The sequence below is a fragment of the Sinohyriopsis cumingii genome, chromosome 18 (assembly GCF_028554795.1).
Source record: "Sinohyriopsis cumingii isolate HCF-2022 chromosome 18, ASM2855479v2, whole genome shotgun sequence".
Classification (NCBI taxonomy): Eukaryota; Metazoa; Mollusca; class Bivalvia; order Unionida; family Unionidae; genus Sinohyriopsis; species Sinohyriopsis cumingii.
Window position 1 is genome coordinate 25072187 of NC_142978.1, and position 17731 is coordinate 25089917.

The 17731-nt window shown below is 36.4% G+C and overlaps 1 protein-coding gene across 1 annotated transcript in view; it reads left to right on the forward strand.

The window, feature by feature from the left end:
- The window catches only part of LOC149776244 (protein mono-ADP-ribosyltransferase PARP15-like), a 48763-nt gene that overhangs the window by 24491 nt on the left and 6541 nt on the right, over positions 1 to 17731 (forward strand). Inside the window, exons 4-6 of the mRNA XM_089942284.1 lie at positions 2105 to 2201; positions 3573 to 3665; positions 17069 to 17240. Of these exons, the coding sequence (XP_089798410.1) occupies positions 2105 to 2201; positions 3573 to 3665; positions 17069 to 17240 (362 nt within the window). The remainder of the gene's footprint in view (positions 1 to 2104; positions 2202 to 3572; positions 3666 to 17068; positions 17241 to 17731) is intronic.

Sequence of the window (17731 nt, forward strand, 5' to 3'; positions counted from 1 at the left end):
AGAAAATCCACAAAATCCCAATTTACCTCTTCTGAAAGTAAGTCCGGGTTCCCTTGGGTGGTCTCCACTGCTGGTGCACCCCAATTGATCGCTTTCTGAGTTTCCGTCATATTGAATAACTGTCGCATGAATTGACTGCGCACAGGAGCTAGCAAATATATATAGACCAGGTGACATTACAGACTGCTCTCTTCGGATTGGATGCGAGCTGACTGAATTTTGTAACGCGTGTTTGGATTGGTCAATGAACTCAATCCGTTTCAATCCTTCCTCTACCTATAAATAAGCGCAGTTCACTGCATTGATTCACCTGTTCTCGGCGCCTCAAGATGTGGACCACAGTCGAATCATCAACCCTTGTTTCTTCGATGATGTTCAGGACGGACATACTACACACCAGTCTGTGGATACGAAGAGTGTATGTGGAGAGACAAGGATGCCTCAAGAGGACTCTGATTTATGGCCCTGCAGTAAGACGAAGCTTGAGGACAAGAAGATGCCGCAGATGCCCTTTATGTTAAGGGCATATTAACATAAACCCAAAGGCCCTTTTCAGGGCCACTCCAATCTCTCGAAAAGAGATCGACTTTGAATTGCCTAGCCCTATTTATTTTATTTTTTTTAAAAAAATTCCCATGTTCAATTCTCCTTGTCCCTAGACAGACCCACACTCTATTCCCATGTTCAATTCCCCTTGTCCCCATATTGACCCAGCCATTTTTCCCATGTTAAATTTACATTGTCCCTATATTGACCCAAGGGTGTTTTTAATGGTATGCCCTATAGTCCCTACGGTATCCCCATTCACTACTCATGTTATTTTTAACTAATTGATATAGCAAACAACCCTAGGTTTATGGATATATTTGGTGATGCTTTGTATGAACTGAATTGCTAATATTCATCAAGTGATCGCGACTAAATGAAATTATATAGCGAGTAACAAGTTACTCCTGGCGTTTATAGAGTCGAAATCAGCCGAATTTATTCTTATCCTGCATACTAAACAATGCTCGAATGTTATACATTATCTAATATTGCAAGTTTGTTCCGGCAAGGTGAAGTATTTATTAATCAAAATGATCAGAGCTTTTCTTCGGAGGTTTGACTGAAACTTGAAATCAACAAATCATGTGAGATAGAGATTCAACTCTTGATAGCAAAGCGATAAATACACACATTTGCAGTCGCTGAGTCTCTGGGTATGTTTCTGGGTTAGTCCACTGTACGCTAGAGACGGACGGTCTCTCACCTTCATCATGTTCATAGCTTCTTTTATCGTGGAGGGACTTAAGAAGCCTTCGCTTAAGTTACTCGGATCGTATTTCATATATCATCTGATCATGATTTTGAGTTTTAAATTTTCGCACCAACCAATCAACAATTACCTTGAATAGTCAACGGTTGATAGTGAAACTTATTGTAAAACTCAAACTGTTAATTCTGTTGGCCTCTCTTTACTTTGGAATCCTTAATAAGCAGGTCGACCACAAAGAAATATTTTACCATTATTTAACTTTGCAGAACAGTTAGAGATCAACAAATTTCAGATTTGTCACCGTTCTCTAGCCATAAATATCAAAATCATTTAAGAGATACACTATAATCATTATATTTGACTTGTGGGTCATAGTGAAGAAAAAGTGGTTTGTCTATATGGATCTATAGGGAATGCCAAAATATCTAAACAACTTACGTCCATCGGCACGTCGCAAGGATAGAAACACTGGTGTTCAAAGTTTTTCAAGAGTTTTCTGTTCTTTAGCTTGCAACAAATAATATATGATTGTTATTCTGACATTAAAGACATATGTTTTCTTAAGAGATTCCTACAGAAGGACTTTTCAGATAAACTGGACTCAATAAACAAGTCAAATTTCGATAACTGAGTATGGAAGCGACCCAAAGCTCATTCGTCAAGCTAGAAAAATCCGTCCTAAGAAATAATATAGGAATTTATTCATATACTCTGCTAATTGCTATTTGTCACAATTTAGCGTGATTTGCACGCAAAGCCATTAAAATAAATATAAATCTAAAGGACTGCGATAGTATAAGTAACTGATGTATAATATAAAAGGTAATAATTTTATCTTAATTTCAGTGATTCGCCAATTAATTGTCTTTACTACTCTGAATTTGCAAATCATCCTGAAAGAGCCACGATATTGATGTGTCTTGTTGTTCTGGGAGATTGCAAGGTAGGTCAAATGTATTTACATTTAAACCCTGTCAATTAACACGGCACCTATATTGTCTGTAATTATAAAATAGGACACCTCGTCAATTTAAAGTTTACGTTCTGTAGTTTAAGTTTATAATCAATTATTTCGACTATAATCCCTCATGTTATTATTCGTAACTTCTAGGACTAAACTTGCAAGTGCGTAAGGTTCGGAGAATAATATTAAACCACGTTGAAAATTGGTAAACTCATTAGGTTGAAATTTCATGTATCGAAGTTGAATAATTTCTACTCTGATTGATTATTCTTCGAGATTTGAACAAGTATGGCCATTTAGTAAGTCTTGCTGTCTCTTGTAGACCTGGGCCAGTGGGCGACGGTCATTAAACTGGACAGATAGAAATTTTATTATTTTATGACAATTGAAAAAGGAAGACATTGCATAAAGACCTTTAATTTTGTCTGGAATTATTATAATGTTGCTTGATGTGACTCTCATTATCAAATATGGAAATCATTTTTAGATTATATAAAATCATTAATAAAGGCAATCCAGGTTAGTATAATTAAAATGATAAATCAAATAACGCTACTATACAGACATGAACTGAAACGGATAAAGAAGATACAAGGTTATTTCTAAACAAACCTTAAAGATCAAATTTTAACAAACCATATATTCATTAATATCGTTTAGATTCAAAGGAACAACTCTGGTGATGGCACAACATCTTTTTTTCCATATCGGACACAATTGTTATATAACTCCGTTTATGATTAGGATAATAATGGATACATTTGTAATTGAGAATTTATGAAGCCAATGATGACAATATGTCATTAATTATTGGCATTATTATAACCAATTGAAACTGTAAATAAAACCTCTAAACACACCTTACCAGTTTTTTTTATATCAAATATGAAAGACATTTAGCAGGGTTGGACTCATAAGGAATTGGATATAGGGGAGATAAGTGCTTTCTGTTCAACAAATGCGTGTTGGTGTCTATTTTCCATCTAATGAAAGTGACAGATAAACCTTTCGACTTGTTTAACATTTGTTTTTGGTGTTTGAAAGCCAAAGCAACGTATAGATGAATCATGCAATTTATCACAAGACGAATAGTTAGCATGCATGTTAATTTAATTATTATTCAACCCATCTGATCTGTTTTTGAGAAACTCAAATGATTCTAAAATGTTCTGTTAATGGATACCTAGGATTTATATAAAAGCTACAAATGTATGCCAAGTTAAGAAAAGGGTTTAAAATGATATCGGTACAACCAGATGTCCATTACATAGATGCGTCCTTCAAAATAGTCTCATTTTATGTCTTAACTCATGTTTGTGCTATGAAGCAAATACCTTATTTTATTACCAGAGTTTTGAGCCTGGATGTTTTGACCCAAACCTAACTAGGGCACCAGAGAAAGAAACTCTTTCAAGTGGATACCGCTACTATGATTCTGTAATGGTAAGGAAAGTCCAAAACCGATATTCACGCGTGAATCGAAATAGTGTAAGAGCAAAGAATACCTTGGCTAATTATTAACATTGTAAGCCCTGATAAGAGTACAGTTATTTCTTGTTGACAATTATTCATAAGTGAAAAAAGGTAAAATAAATGTTGAGTAATTATTACAAGTATGAATTTGTATATATATATATATATATATATATATATATATATATATATATATATATATATATATATACCAGGCTTGAAAATCTTAATCATTTGAGACTGAGTTAAGTATATATCATAGCACTTAGGAAGACGCCTTTTTGTTCATTAACACAATAGTATTTTTGTTTTTTAATATTGAATACTAAGGTATTTTTGTCAACATGTGTTAATTTCTGGTTGTTTAATCTACACATTTGTTATCATGATAAAACATCCAGTTGTAAAGTTTGAAGGTCGTTATTTTCCTTTTTGGAATGGCAGGCTGGCACTGTAGTTGGTTAATAAAAGCTGACGCCGTATGAATGTATGTATGTATGTATGTATGTATGTATGTATGTATGTATGTATGTATGTATATATATGTATGTATGTATGTATGTATGTATGTATGTATGTATGTATGTATGTATGTATGTATGTATGTATGTTTACGTATGTATGTATGTACGTACGTATACATACATAATGAACTTCCAAGGGAAGTACACTAAACAATTGCCATTCACGAATGTGTACTCACATTCTCAAAAATGACACATGTGGTTGAAATAATACAGTACCCTACACAATCTATATGAATTGTACATCAAAACCTGTCATACGTTTAAATCAATCACAAAATATTTCAATCTTGAAACAGCGTTTTAGATTGTTGTAGGCAAAAACTAGATACAAGGCTCAGTCTAAGTGTGTTGAAATCTCATGGTCAGACCTATTTTTACTTCAATTTTTCGATCCGACCATGGTTATGCAACATTTAGCACCATTGTTACTGCTGTCGTTGGTCGGTGTTCTTTAAGGATCATTAATTGTATGATGTTTGAATGACATAGAGATACTTTAATGCATGGAAAACAAAGTTCCGCGTCTATGCTCATAAAATAAGTATACAAAAGAGTTAATATCAACCATCTTTATAAAATTCAACAAATACTTTATTTCCCTAGAATAAAAAGCAAACTTGTAATGAAACGGAACTTACGATATTACGAATTAAATCCCAAATGATCCTAAATAGAATTCAGTAGAAATCCAAATTTAATCCAAAAACTGGAGGTGATGTTGTGTCTGAGGTAGCTCGTTGAGTGTTGATGTACCAACAGTCTTTTGTTGACTCATAGTAATATAATTTCAGGTTTGACATCATGATAAGTTCCAGTGAACGTCTTTATCCAAGAATTTTATTAGAGCACTTTTGTATTTCAAGAGAAAAGAATCACTTGAATTCAGTAATTTGATGAAATAAATTCCAGTCCAAATTTACTGGTCACAAGATGTATTGCAACTTATAAAGATTACATTTCAGAATATTTTTGGGTCAAGATAATAGTTATTTCAACATTTTATTCACAACAAAATCATGCATATATTGGTATATCGCCAATAGCCTAACTTGAGCTTAGCTCCTCACCTACAGAAACAGTGTGTATCAAACACTTTGGATGTGAGTTCTTTTCCTTTAAATTAAGTTTATTTTCTAATAAATCGTAAGAGCGTCAGTATACATGGTTCATCTTGAAATGGAAATAGTGTCAGTATGCAGCGATCCAAGTTGTTTCATCCGGTCCTTGGGTTTAATTCATCCAACCTTTTCCCCCTTTAGACTTCCTCGTTCAAAACGGATATGCCATCTGACCAGGAGAAGGCAGAAAGTTTACAAAAATAAATGTAATCGCTACTGGATAAGTAGGCTTTGGAGTTAGTAACTCAAACTCTCCTTGGTTTTACTCCGGGCTGTTTATAGTACACAAGGTCAGTCGGAGTATCAAAGTAATCATAGACTTCAGCAGGCTCCATAAATACATAGACGCACTGAGGTTCAAAATAGAGGCGGCAAGGTCTGTAAAATGTTCGGTTAAAATGGATGACTTAAACGACAGATAATTTCACACCTATGCCCATATACTCGCTTACATTCCTTCGATTCATGTTCCTAGGAATCATTTACTGATTTCACGTTCGGCCTCAATATCTAACAATGGTTTTTCAGAAACATCATCAACTGAGTCGTCAGTATATCTCTTCCAGTCGATCTTACCAGCAGCAAAGGCGATGTATCTCAACGACATCCTCCAACAATATGAGTGGCACGTTTACCTTTGTCTAGGGCAGAAACTATATAATATTTCGTTTGTGTTAATTAGGTTTTCTGATCAGTCGTGACATGTAAAACCTAACTCAATCCATATCTTTTGTCCACCTGAGCAGGAACTGTTTTCGAAACTCCCACCTTGATTTCGTCACGCAATTGTGCCCGGCACTAATTAACAAATTCATATAGTTGATTTCCGATATTGTGTGTATCTTTGCAAGAAAGCATCTGCAACTCCTGGGTCTACTCAACGCGGTGGCCGATGTTAGTTCCCTCAGCTGCCTTTACATGCGTTATTTACAAATTACCTTCTTCCCACCAAAATAGCTATAAATAAGTGTAAAGTTGTCTTCAAACCCAAAATCATACCTATCACACCAAGTGGCAAAGTAATCTTTGAACTAAGAGAAAAGATACCTCTACTAAAAAAACAGGTAACAAACAATACAGACCAGAACAAATCACCATGGTTACAAAAACCACCAAGGATTAACATTGAAGCTGCCAAATTAGGCAATAAAGAAGGACAAGAAAACTTACTAAAACCTGTACTGGTAAACGAAATCAACCAAAAATACCCGGACTATGTTAAAATATATACTGATGGATCAAAAACAAACAACCCACCAAGAACAGCAGCAGCAATAGTCATCCATCAATTCAATATACAAACGGGATCCAGATTACCTGACTATTGCTCCATTTACACCACTGAATTCTGGGCCACACTTGAATCACTACAATGGATCAAAGACAACCAAATACCTAAAGCAGTCATTATAAGCGATTCCCTAAGCGTTATCAAATCGATCCAAAATCGCAATACACACTCTAGGGAACAATTCCTCGACAGAACATGCCAATTAATCGACGATATCACCACAGCACGTCAATTAGTTGAGCTCATGTGGATACCGTCGCACATTGGAATCTCTGGCAACGAAACAGCAAAGTTGCAAAAACCAAACTAGGAGATCAAAACCCTATCAAGTTTAACTACAGAAGCAATAAGCTTCGCACAAACATATACAGACTAAACATGGCAAGGTTTTTGGAACTCCTCCACGAAAGGTAAAAAGCACCATGAAACCCAAAAAAACGTAGATAGGAACATACAGCTACCTAAGGGTACCTATTTAGAACAGAAAACCATAAACAGGATAATAACTGGAAAAACTAAACTAGCAAGCAGTTTTGGAAGGTTTATAGGACCCAAACCAACAACCATTAACTGCTTTAACTGCCACACCACCGAAGATCTACACTACGTATTCAATATATGCCCAAAATATCAACCCGCTCGGAAAATATTTATCAAAAACCAAAAAGAGATTGGATCACCACACACATACCCAGAGTTACTTATGGACTCTAATAAAAATAAACAATCAGCATATAAAAATATAAATCAATTCATAGACTCAGCAGGACTTAGGAACAAAATATAATTACTATACCCACAAAACCAAAAGACCCAGTAACTAGCTAAATAAATTTAGAAGCCACCACACAAAAACCCATAACATATCATTCAATGTTATAAAAGTATTAATAATTAATTCACTTACAAAGCACCTATGGTGGCGCTCACCAGATAATATGTACTTTTGAGAGAGTGACGTATGTAAGGTGAAGTAGTTCGCATTTAAAACATGCACAGTGGAGAGAACGTTTGCATACCTCTATGCTACATTAATGTAATGTGGATGATATTTCTTTTGGATATTGTACTTTTGGAAATTTTACATGATTTAAGCACACTGCTAACTAAAATGACTGCTCCCTTGTGTTAAAAAATCAGTCTGAATTAGTCTAAAGTACACTATACATAGCAGCTATTAAAATAGGGAAAATGAATTTTGCCAGACTAGACAATACCAGCTTCTGAAAGTGCAATGAATGAATTACCAAATATATAAAATGTAAAAAAAGTTATCGGCTCTTTTTTATACAATTGACCTCTGAAGTTCAGGAAGTGAAAATGACCAAGTAGAGCTAGCACTTTTTTGAAAGGTGCACATTTGAAGTAAGGCCAAGCTGTATACTCTATAACCCATAGTACACCCATCAATCATACACCAAAATAAAGGGAATTAAAGGTTCTTTGCATTATACCTAAGATATACAAGGTCTTTTTTAAATAGCCAGTATAACCAGTGAGGAAAGCCGGGGACATTCTTTTTCTTTAAATTCCTAACCCTATGCAAAATGCGAAACTGTATAGCGCCACCTATAAAAAAACTAAGGAAACCGCAAAATCGGATGTCCTAGATGTCCTTAACGAACCGAGTAATCAGCTAGGATTCCGGTTCTAGATGTCCTTAACGAACCGTGTAATCGGCTAGGACTCCGGTCTCTTGCTAAATAAAGTATAAATAACATTCAATCTCTAAAAACATCAATTAATAAATAACTTAAAGAGGTAATATCTAAAAACTTATAAAATAACATAACGTAAGAAATACACCCTAAACACCTCCACTAGTAATACCATAATAACCTTGAAAATCTCTCTTCATACTTATCTAAGAACCTCTATAAACAGAATAGAACATACCCCCTCCTTTTAGAACATTTTAAAGAAGAAAAAAAAGAAAAAAAACAATCGAGGAAAAAAACAAAAAAACACCAGGCAAATGCAACAAGAAACCAGCGATGTAAAGCAAGCAGGACCGTCCCCGAGCTCTCCTTCCCACTAATGACAGCCAACCATTCAACTGTAGGGACCTTTATGGACCCACAGATTGAGGCCAAACTATCAGGGTTCCTTGAATCCATAAAAGCCTGGGGGAGGTGGCACCATCCCCTTCCCCAGGAACAACTAGCAGGCTGCGGTGCAGTCCGAAAAAAGTGGCACATGCACAATTGTGCGCACGCCACTATAATTAAACTCAACAACAACAAAGCTTGCTTGCCCAAAGGTACACCTTTTACCATGTTAGGTCAACAAAACCTGATCTTAAACGAAGTAGTATGTCATTCCTGCGTCTATGACACAGCAAAGAATGGCTCACGGCAGTGGCAAATGTAAGACAGAAGAAAAACATCTTCACATCAGCATTATCCAAGTGAATGCCATAATAAACGCTTTTTATTTCTGGAAGAGCCAATTCTTTGGAAAGGAAGTCCTCATTAAGGTTGACAAGTCTCTGGTGGTGGCCTGCATTTTCATACCCGGGGAACAAGTCTATAGATTATGCGTACTGGTTTGGGATTAACTCTTCTGATGTTCACTTATGATTGTAACAGCCCAGATCAGATATATTCAGGGTAGGTTGAATAGCCTGACCTATTCATTGTTAAGAAAAGATCGAAGTCTTTACACAGAGCGGTCCATCCACCCAACAATCTGCCAGCGCAGTTCTGCACTTTGTGGTCACTATTGATAGCTCTGATTGGGACAAGATGGAATAAAAAAATGTGCACAAACGTATCACCAGTCCTAGACCCAGTTAGACCACAAATGCTCTCTGTCAGTTAAGATGGATTTTGTGGCTGCACTAACTGCCCTCAACTTTTCAAGTGTGTGATTAAATATCACTGCATCTGTGTTTTTATACGCGTTATTGAAATCAGAGAAGTCTGACTTCTTCTTTGCTGGATCGGTATCAGCGTGATAATACCGTAAGTGACAACCTCGGTGCTGAATTTGTTTTGCAAGACCTTCTACGGAATAATCCCCGTGAGATGTATTGCATGTAAACACAGCTACGTGATTTCCTGATTTTTTAGCAGATGCACTAGATTATCCTTATGAGTTTCCTACGATAAATCTTTTACCATGATCCGCTTTATAATCGTTGATGGTAAATTTCATTGTTGAGCTTCCCATATCACAAAACAATTTCAGATAATAATAATAATAATGATAATAATAATAATAATAATGAGTACTTTGTATAGCGCCTAATCTTTAGAAGCTCTAAGCGCTTTACAACATTAGACAACACCTATAAGATAAAAAGCTTATAATAATATTATTACAAAAACAAACACCATGAAATTAGAAAAACATTAAAAAATAAAAACATGCTGAGAATATTTCAGGTAGGAAACATTATTAGGTCTTTAAGTTTGTTCTCGCAGTCGAAATAAGTGAGTTTTGAGAGCCCTCTTGAATGTGATCACTGTGTCTTTGTGTCTAAGTTCAGTGGGCAATTCATTCCACGTTGCTGGACCCTGGTATGCAAAAGAACGCTATCCATATGACTTTGTTTTCATAGTGTGAATAATGAGTATACGGTTGTCAGAAGAGGAGCGTAAGCATCTTGCTGGTGCGTACACATAGGTGAAGTCGGATAGGTATGTTGGACTAGAGTCCGACAGTGAAACGTAGCACAGAGAACAAATTTTGTGTTTGATTCTGGATCGAATGATAGCCAGTGTAGGGTACAGAGCAGCGGGGAGGTGTGCTCTGATCGTGGTACTCTAAGTATGATCCGAGCAGCTGTGTTTTCAACTTTTTGAAGTTTCTGGAGCAGATATTGAGATGAACCAGACAGAATTGAGTTACAATAGTCCAGTCTTGAAAGTACTAATGAACACACAAGTGTTTTAGTGGCATCAACTGAAAGATATTTGCGAATTGAGCTGAAGCGTCTCAGCTCAAGATATGCAACCTTGCATATATTCATGACATGTTGGTGCAATGTGAGAGTACTGTCCAGAGTAACACCTAGGTTTCGTACTGATTGTGTAAATTTAATGTTGGTATTGCTGATATTTATTGTTTGAGGTAAAGGATGTGAATGAAAAAGTCTGTGTTGTGATCAGAATGGCCTCAGTTTTATCATCATTCATCTGCAGCTTGTTACATGTCATCCATGATTTCACATCAGAAATGCACCTCTCTACACCTTGAATGGTAGCATCAACTTCAGTTGTGTGGCTAGATTTGTATATTTGGGTGTCATCAGCGTACAAGTGGTGAGATACTGGATGATGATCTTTGACACTTGAGAGCAACTGAATGTACAGAATGAAGAGAATAAGTCCAAGAACAGACCCCTGTGGAACAACACAACACAACAAGATCATCATTGTTCCCATCGGCGTCGAGAACTATCAGTCACTTGCATGTTGTCACTAGCACCGCGAATTGTCCATCGCGGGTGACTAAATTTTACCGACGAAAACTGTTGTCTGAGGATTCCATGCCATTTATCAACAAAAAACACATCAGGAATTGCTTTTACTCTGTGTAATGATTCCCATTAAACAATGATCTTTCTTCGTTCATCAGGTTTAAAGATTATGTCGCCGGTAATATACAAATAAGACTATGTGATAGTCGGCTTTCGTTTTTTCTGTGAAAGGTTTTCTGTAGGAGATCCAGAGAGTGGATTTGTTCTTTGGAATTGACTTCCATGCTGCCTCGGATTTTCCCATACCACATGCGGAACCATTGATGTAGTCATTGTCAGTGATAACACGACATCCTGGTCCATGTTCATAAGCTGGTGGTGCGGTATAGTATTAATCCGCCGTCGTTGTGGGAAAGTGTCCAGGATAATCTCGTCGTTGGTATTTTACGCTCATCAGATATTTCACATACTCAGGATCTCTCTGGGTTTCTGGTAAACTATTAACAACTTGAACTGTTGTTGTATTATTTGATTCTCCGCGTAGGAATTTGTCGATCTCTTCATCAATATTATGACGCTGCAGTGTTATTCTTGCGCTTGGTGCGCTGAAGTAGCCTATGGCGTACCAATCCGAAAAAACCGCAACAAAACAATCAGTACACTTGCTCTCCACATAATCTTGAAAACTATTGTATCCGTGACGCCTTTGACATATATTACAAAAATGGCCCGGTTTTCTTGACACAGTATTAATTCCACCGCTGCTGTTAATAATATTAGTTAGTTGATCAGGTTCCCCTGTCAACGCGAGAGATATTCTGGTCTTATCATCGCTGGAGATATCATCTTGTCTTGTCGTTTGTTTCTCCTCATCTTCGCTGATCTTGATGTATCTTTGCTGAATCGAAGTTGGACACAAGTAATTCAGATGCCTGGAAGTGGCTCTTGTGTGAAATAAGTGTTTTACACAGACTGTTCTTGTCTCTCTTGTGTGATTTGTACCTTAAAGTTTGATGCTGTAAAGTCCAGCTTGTTTATCTACCTGCCATCCTGGATTTTTCTCATTCGCGGCTTTATTTAGCAGTTCTTTGTTTTTCAAAACTAACCGGCGCTGATTTACACAGAACATGATATCCCTGATTTGTCTCGAACAAAAATACATTTTTGGTTGGACAATCACATAACACCAAAATATAATCAATAATTTCACTAGTGTCGATTTTCTTATCGGATGGTATAATTTTACAATCATTGTGATGAACTAGAACTTCCTCACAAAAGTATTTTGTTTCGAGGTCAGATACGTCATATCTTTCTCGTTCTTTGGGGATAATTTCGGTTACTAAGGAACGACCGATAAACGCGCCGGACACTAAGTTGAAATCATCATCGGACGGAAAAACATAAAAATTACTGTGTGGTGTACTATGATTCCCTGCAATAGGTATTTTTCATTGGTGTAGCATTTTCTTGTGAAAATATCGATTGCATCTCGTTGGTAATCAAAATAAACAGCATTATAAAGTGAACTGAGATATCGGGAATAATATTCTTGCAAGTAAGACAAATCCGTTTTAGCTAAATCAAGTAATTTATCGTCAGGTGAATTATCAAACAACGATTCTATTGTGTCCTTGTATCTCGTGCGAGCTTCAATAACTCATTCACCGCACTGTGACACTACATTATCTTGTATGATATTTAGAATAATTTTATTTATATATTATACGTCATTGTTCAATTAATTAAAGAGATATTATAACTGAACAAAATAATTATATTGTTGTTGTTGTTGTTGTAGAGTTTAACGCCATTTTTCAGCATACGATAGGCTATACATGGCCGCCAGTATTAATGGTGGAGGAAGAACCCGGGAAAACCCCGAAAAGAACCACCGACCCACGAGAAGCTACTGGCAAGCTTTCTCACATACCCACATTGGCTGAATCCGAGACTCAAACCCACGTAGACAGAGGTGAGATGGCAGTGATCCGTAACGGAGAGCGCTTTAGACTACTCGGCCACTAAATAATTATATTAATATACCATGAATTGATGTTCATGGTTATTTTAGGGATCAACGGAGCGCTGAAATAAGAAATGTTACAACGAACACTGCGCCCAGCACAATGCTGCTTTATCAAAAAATCCTAACGCAGGACCAAATCCATGTCGTGGTTGTGGAAAAGGCGTTAAAGGTCCTTATCCAATTTGTGGAGATTGCGGCGGGTAGAAATTATCGCACACTAATGAAATACTACAGCAAGCGCGGATCAACTCTAGAGATAAAAAAAAGAAAATTCTCCGTCTGTTGAATAATATCTCGAGTGAAAAAAAAACAATTACGTGAAAATACTCGATAAACTCACAAACTTGACCCGCACAGAATCCAGTTGATTAGTGGCGTAATTCACGCGTTAGTGTTTTTCGCTTTTTTTTGGAAGGCTGTTTATTATGTTTTCAAATAACCCCGTGAAGGGATCAGTTACCCAGTCTGCTAATCGATCATCGCCTTTCTTGAAGGCAATCCAAAATGAACCACCAGGTGTTTGAAAATAATCGTTACCACCAACGATTTATTAAAATGATACAGCTTAGCACCGATCATACAAGCTGCTAACATCTTTGAGTTGTATTCGACGATGCATCTTCTTGTTAAGTTTACACATACCACTGGAATTATGTTATCATCAAAATGATGACACATCGGTCCTGCTCCTTTATTAAACAATCTTCCCGATAAAAGCCTTTCTTAATATCTCTTTGAAAAATAATCATCTTTGCAGGCGTATCTTAAATAATCAGTGTAATTTCTCATTATTATGTGAATTTAAGTTCAATTTGATTTAAAATGTGAATAACGCAGTGATCGTTAAAAACCGCAAAAAAAAAAAAGAAAAAAAAAAAAAAAATTCGCCGGCAAAATCTCGGCGTTGTTTTTTAATCACCTCGGCGAAGATGACCATAGCCGTGACGATAACAAAGCTGGGAACGATGACCGAAGTGCTGGAAAATTCTCCGATCCATGAGAAATTACCCGGCGGTGTAATGTTCAGACTGGTCTAGAGGTGATACTCAGAAACACATGTGATTGATGACACCGCATAAATTGTATCTTGTTGTATTTTAGCGTTGTCGATGATATGTCAAAGTTTACATCTAGAAAATAATTATTGTAGTGTTCGGGGTTTGTTCTGTGTGTATTAACATGATAGGTTTCACTGAATTCCTCGCGGAGAAACACAGATAATTGTTCTCCATTCTTGAGCTGAACATCCCAGCGCTACACGTGAACACTTTTTTTTGCAGTAAAACTCGACAACATCGCAGTGAGACGTCACAGAAATATCTGGAGGTATTCCATTGTCGCGTATTTTGATATTCGATGTGATTAGTGTGGTATTGCTGCTGTAACCGATCATGCTATTAGTAAATACAGGTTTCATGATCAAGAGTAATCTTTTACCAAGAGAAGCGACAAATACAGAGTAATTTGATCCTACTGAGAAAACTTCATCGTTTTTGTAACTGATAACTATTATTTTATCTCCGACAGGAAATTTTACCCCGTTTTGATCAATGGTATATTGAGTGATTGATAAGCCTGAACGTGGATCCAAATTATAAAATGTTACTGTAAGGCCAGTTTGATATATCTCAATCCCACTGGTGGAAACAATAAACACCAGAAAGATTATTGCACACATTTTGCATGTAAGTCCGTTATAAATTCAAATTTATGAATCGTTTTTACACGAAAGCAAGAGCCGGTCAAACATCATGCTGCTCTACCAAATTCCGTCAGAATGATAATAATAGGTCCATCTGGGTCTGGTAGAACGTAACTGCGGCTTAATTTGATAATGAAGTGGATGAAATGGGATAAGTTGTAGTTGATAGCTCCGTCAGTTGATGACCAGCGATGCTACGATGTACTTAAAGACTTTAATGAAAACGCAAATTTGTTGGATGAAAATGGTGAAGCACCATCTGTAAATGATATTGAAGGATTTATTAATAATTTAGTTGCATACGATGATGTGATGCTGGATAAGCAGTCAAATCCAGCTCGGATATTCTCGCGGGGAAGACATAAAAACACAGACGTGATTTATGTTATTCAAAGGTACACACAAATACCTAAAGTGATAAGGGATAACTGTAATATTCTTGCTGTTTTTTAATGGTGTTGATGCACATACGTTGCGAAATATTTATCAGATTTGGTGCATCGGAGATATGGATCATAATCGTTTAAAAAATTTATTTAGTAGCGCACAGACAACCCCGCATGGTGTCATAACAATAAACTTGTATGATCCACGGTCACGACATCGAATTGGTCTTGATAAAAATTTTATTTAATAGCAGCAGAGAGGGCGAAGTCTCATACTCGGCACCCAGTCACCGCGATCCCGTTTATTTGCGATTTTATTTTTCGATTTTCAGGAAGGCTTATTTTTGCAATTCAAGGGTGAGTCAATTATCGTCTGTTCGCCCTCTCTGCTGCTGTTTTTCATCTATACCCACACAGGCTATTCCTTTATACTTAGTTCTTGCAAGGGGAGTCGTGCGAAAAATTTTTTTAAAGTCTTCTGTCTAGAATAATATCACGAGAAAGAAGCACCTACATTGTGATGATGTACTAAGGAAGTGGCAAATGTTTTGTCAAATACTCAAACATCAGAAACAGCGTGGACCTTGTTTCTGAGTGCTTTAGTCCCACAATTTGATAAACTTGTTTATGTGGCTTTTCGATGAGAGTAAGGCTACCCCACACTACAATCAAAGCTACCACTCCATGATCTGACTGATTCAGGCATCCAGAAATAGTGGGTAGGAGTCATAATAAGGACTGAGCAGACTTGTTGTACAATGTTTTATGTACGAAATTGTTATCCCAGTTTATGAAATGAAATTTGTCACAGAAACGGACGTGACTCGGTCAAATCCGTTTGAGTTCTTAGCTTGCTTTTTATGAATGGTACAGACGTACAAACGTATTTCCTAATATATACTGCTTTGTTATTCAGGGTCAGCAAGACAGATTTCCTTTCGGGTGGCCCTTATCGAACCGCGATTTATGACTTTTCTTCCGTTTTTCAAAAAGCCGATATCATTCAAAATATATCCAAAAGGTCTTTCAAAATTCGAATGTAAAACATAGATAACGATAACGCAGTATGTTTCATGTTTGGAAACGCCCCATTAGATATTAAATAAAACCCCAACAGCCAGGTTGTATGATAATGGAGGTCATACTGAAGCAAAATAGTTCGATGAACCCATATTGTTTATTTTGACATATTTACAAAGAATTAATTTTAATGTTTCTTTAATATGTACGATATCTAGGTGCAAATAATTGTAGTAGACTGCTACTTTAAGTGCAAGTTTGTGTTGTTGTGTTTAGTATAAATTAGAAGAGGCAGTCAGCAAAATTAATGTACTTAAGTGGTATTAAGCTAGGAAAATAACTTTCTTTTCTGAAAACAGAATCCCATTCCACATGTAATATATTTTCCTATTTTTTTCTTGGGGGGGGGGGGATATTCGTGATGAAAGATACAATTGTTTGAAAATATTGTACAAAAGTATTTTAGTTAAAATGCTTTTAGTATGGTGGGAAACGCATAGTTCCGACAGTAGTTTGGTGCGATATGTCATTATTGCCAAATCAACATTGTGCTTCGAGATCTTTGAGTTTAGGTTTACATTTCGGGATGGAATTGTAATTTATATAGTATTTGCCATGCACTTTGATTATCTCGTTTATATTGTTATTTAGGATAGATTTATAAAACTTGGTTTGTATTTAAAACATCCCACTGTTAAGACCACAAATTAATCACAAAAAGAATGCCCAAAGGAATTCATGAGGCTTTTGTTGTGGGAACAAATTTTAGTTTCGAATAATACTTTTTTGTTAAGTATAACAGCAAAACTATAACTCAAGTAAGAGAAATGAAAATATATTGCAAAAGTTATATTATACCTTTTGTCCTGGTTTTAAGGGTTCTCCGAGCGACTTCAATCAATATGTTGTTTATGGAAACCGGCGGGTGATGGTGAATTACATCATAACATTTGCAGTTGATGATGAGGTGAAGAGGTCAATACAGTCAATGCCATTGGCGAATATGCCCAGTCAGGATGGTGAGAAGAGAAAGGCATCCAATAGCAAAGGTTTGCTTTACTACAACTGATAAATTATCACGACAGATATAGCTTTTCCTCCTCAACAGCATAACAATCAATTCTGTGTTAGGGCATAGATTCCACAGCCAAACAATGAATTATTTATAAACTAAGCATATGTAATGACAACTGGATGCGAAATGTTGACGCTATTAGTTAGTTAGTGTGAAGGGGCAAATTTCTGGCGATCTAAGAAGAATACATTAGTTGAGACCAGAGAACCATTAATTAGATTTATGGAGACAGGCGAGTATCAAATCGCCATACTACCGTGCTCGGCTATGTTCTTTAGAGGGAGAATTTTATTCTTAATTAAGCATTTGTTTATACAGCAGCCAGACGGACTATTAGGGACATGGTAGGTAAACTTTATTTTCATGGTAAAGTTGTCACAATTGAAAATTGCAGAAACTCTTTACTCAAACTACCAAGTAAAGCTGACGTCGACTTTGGCGCCTCTTGAAAAGGCGACAGAAATA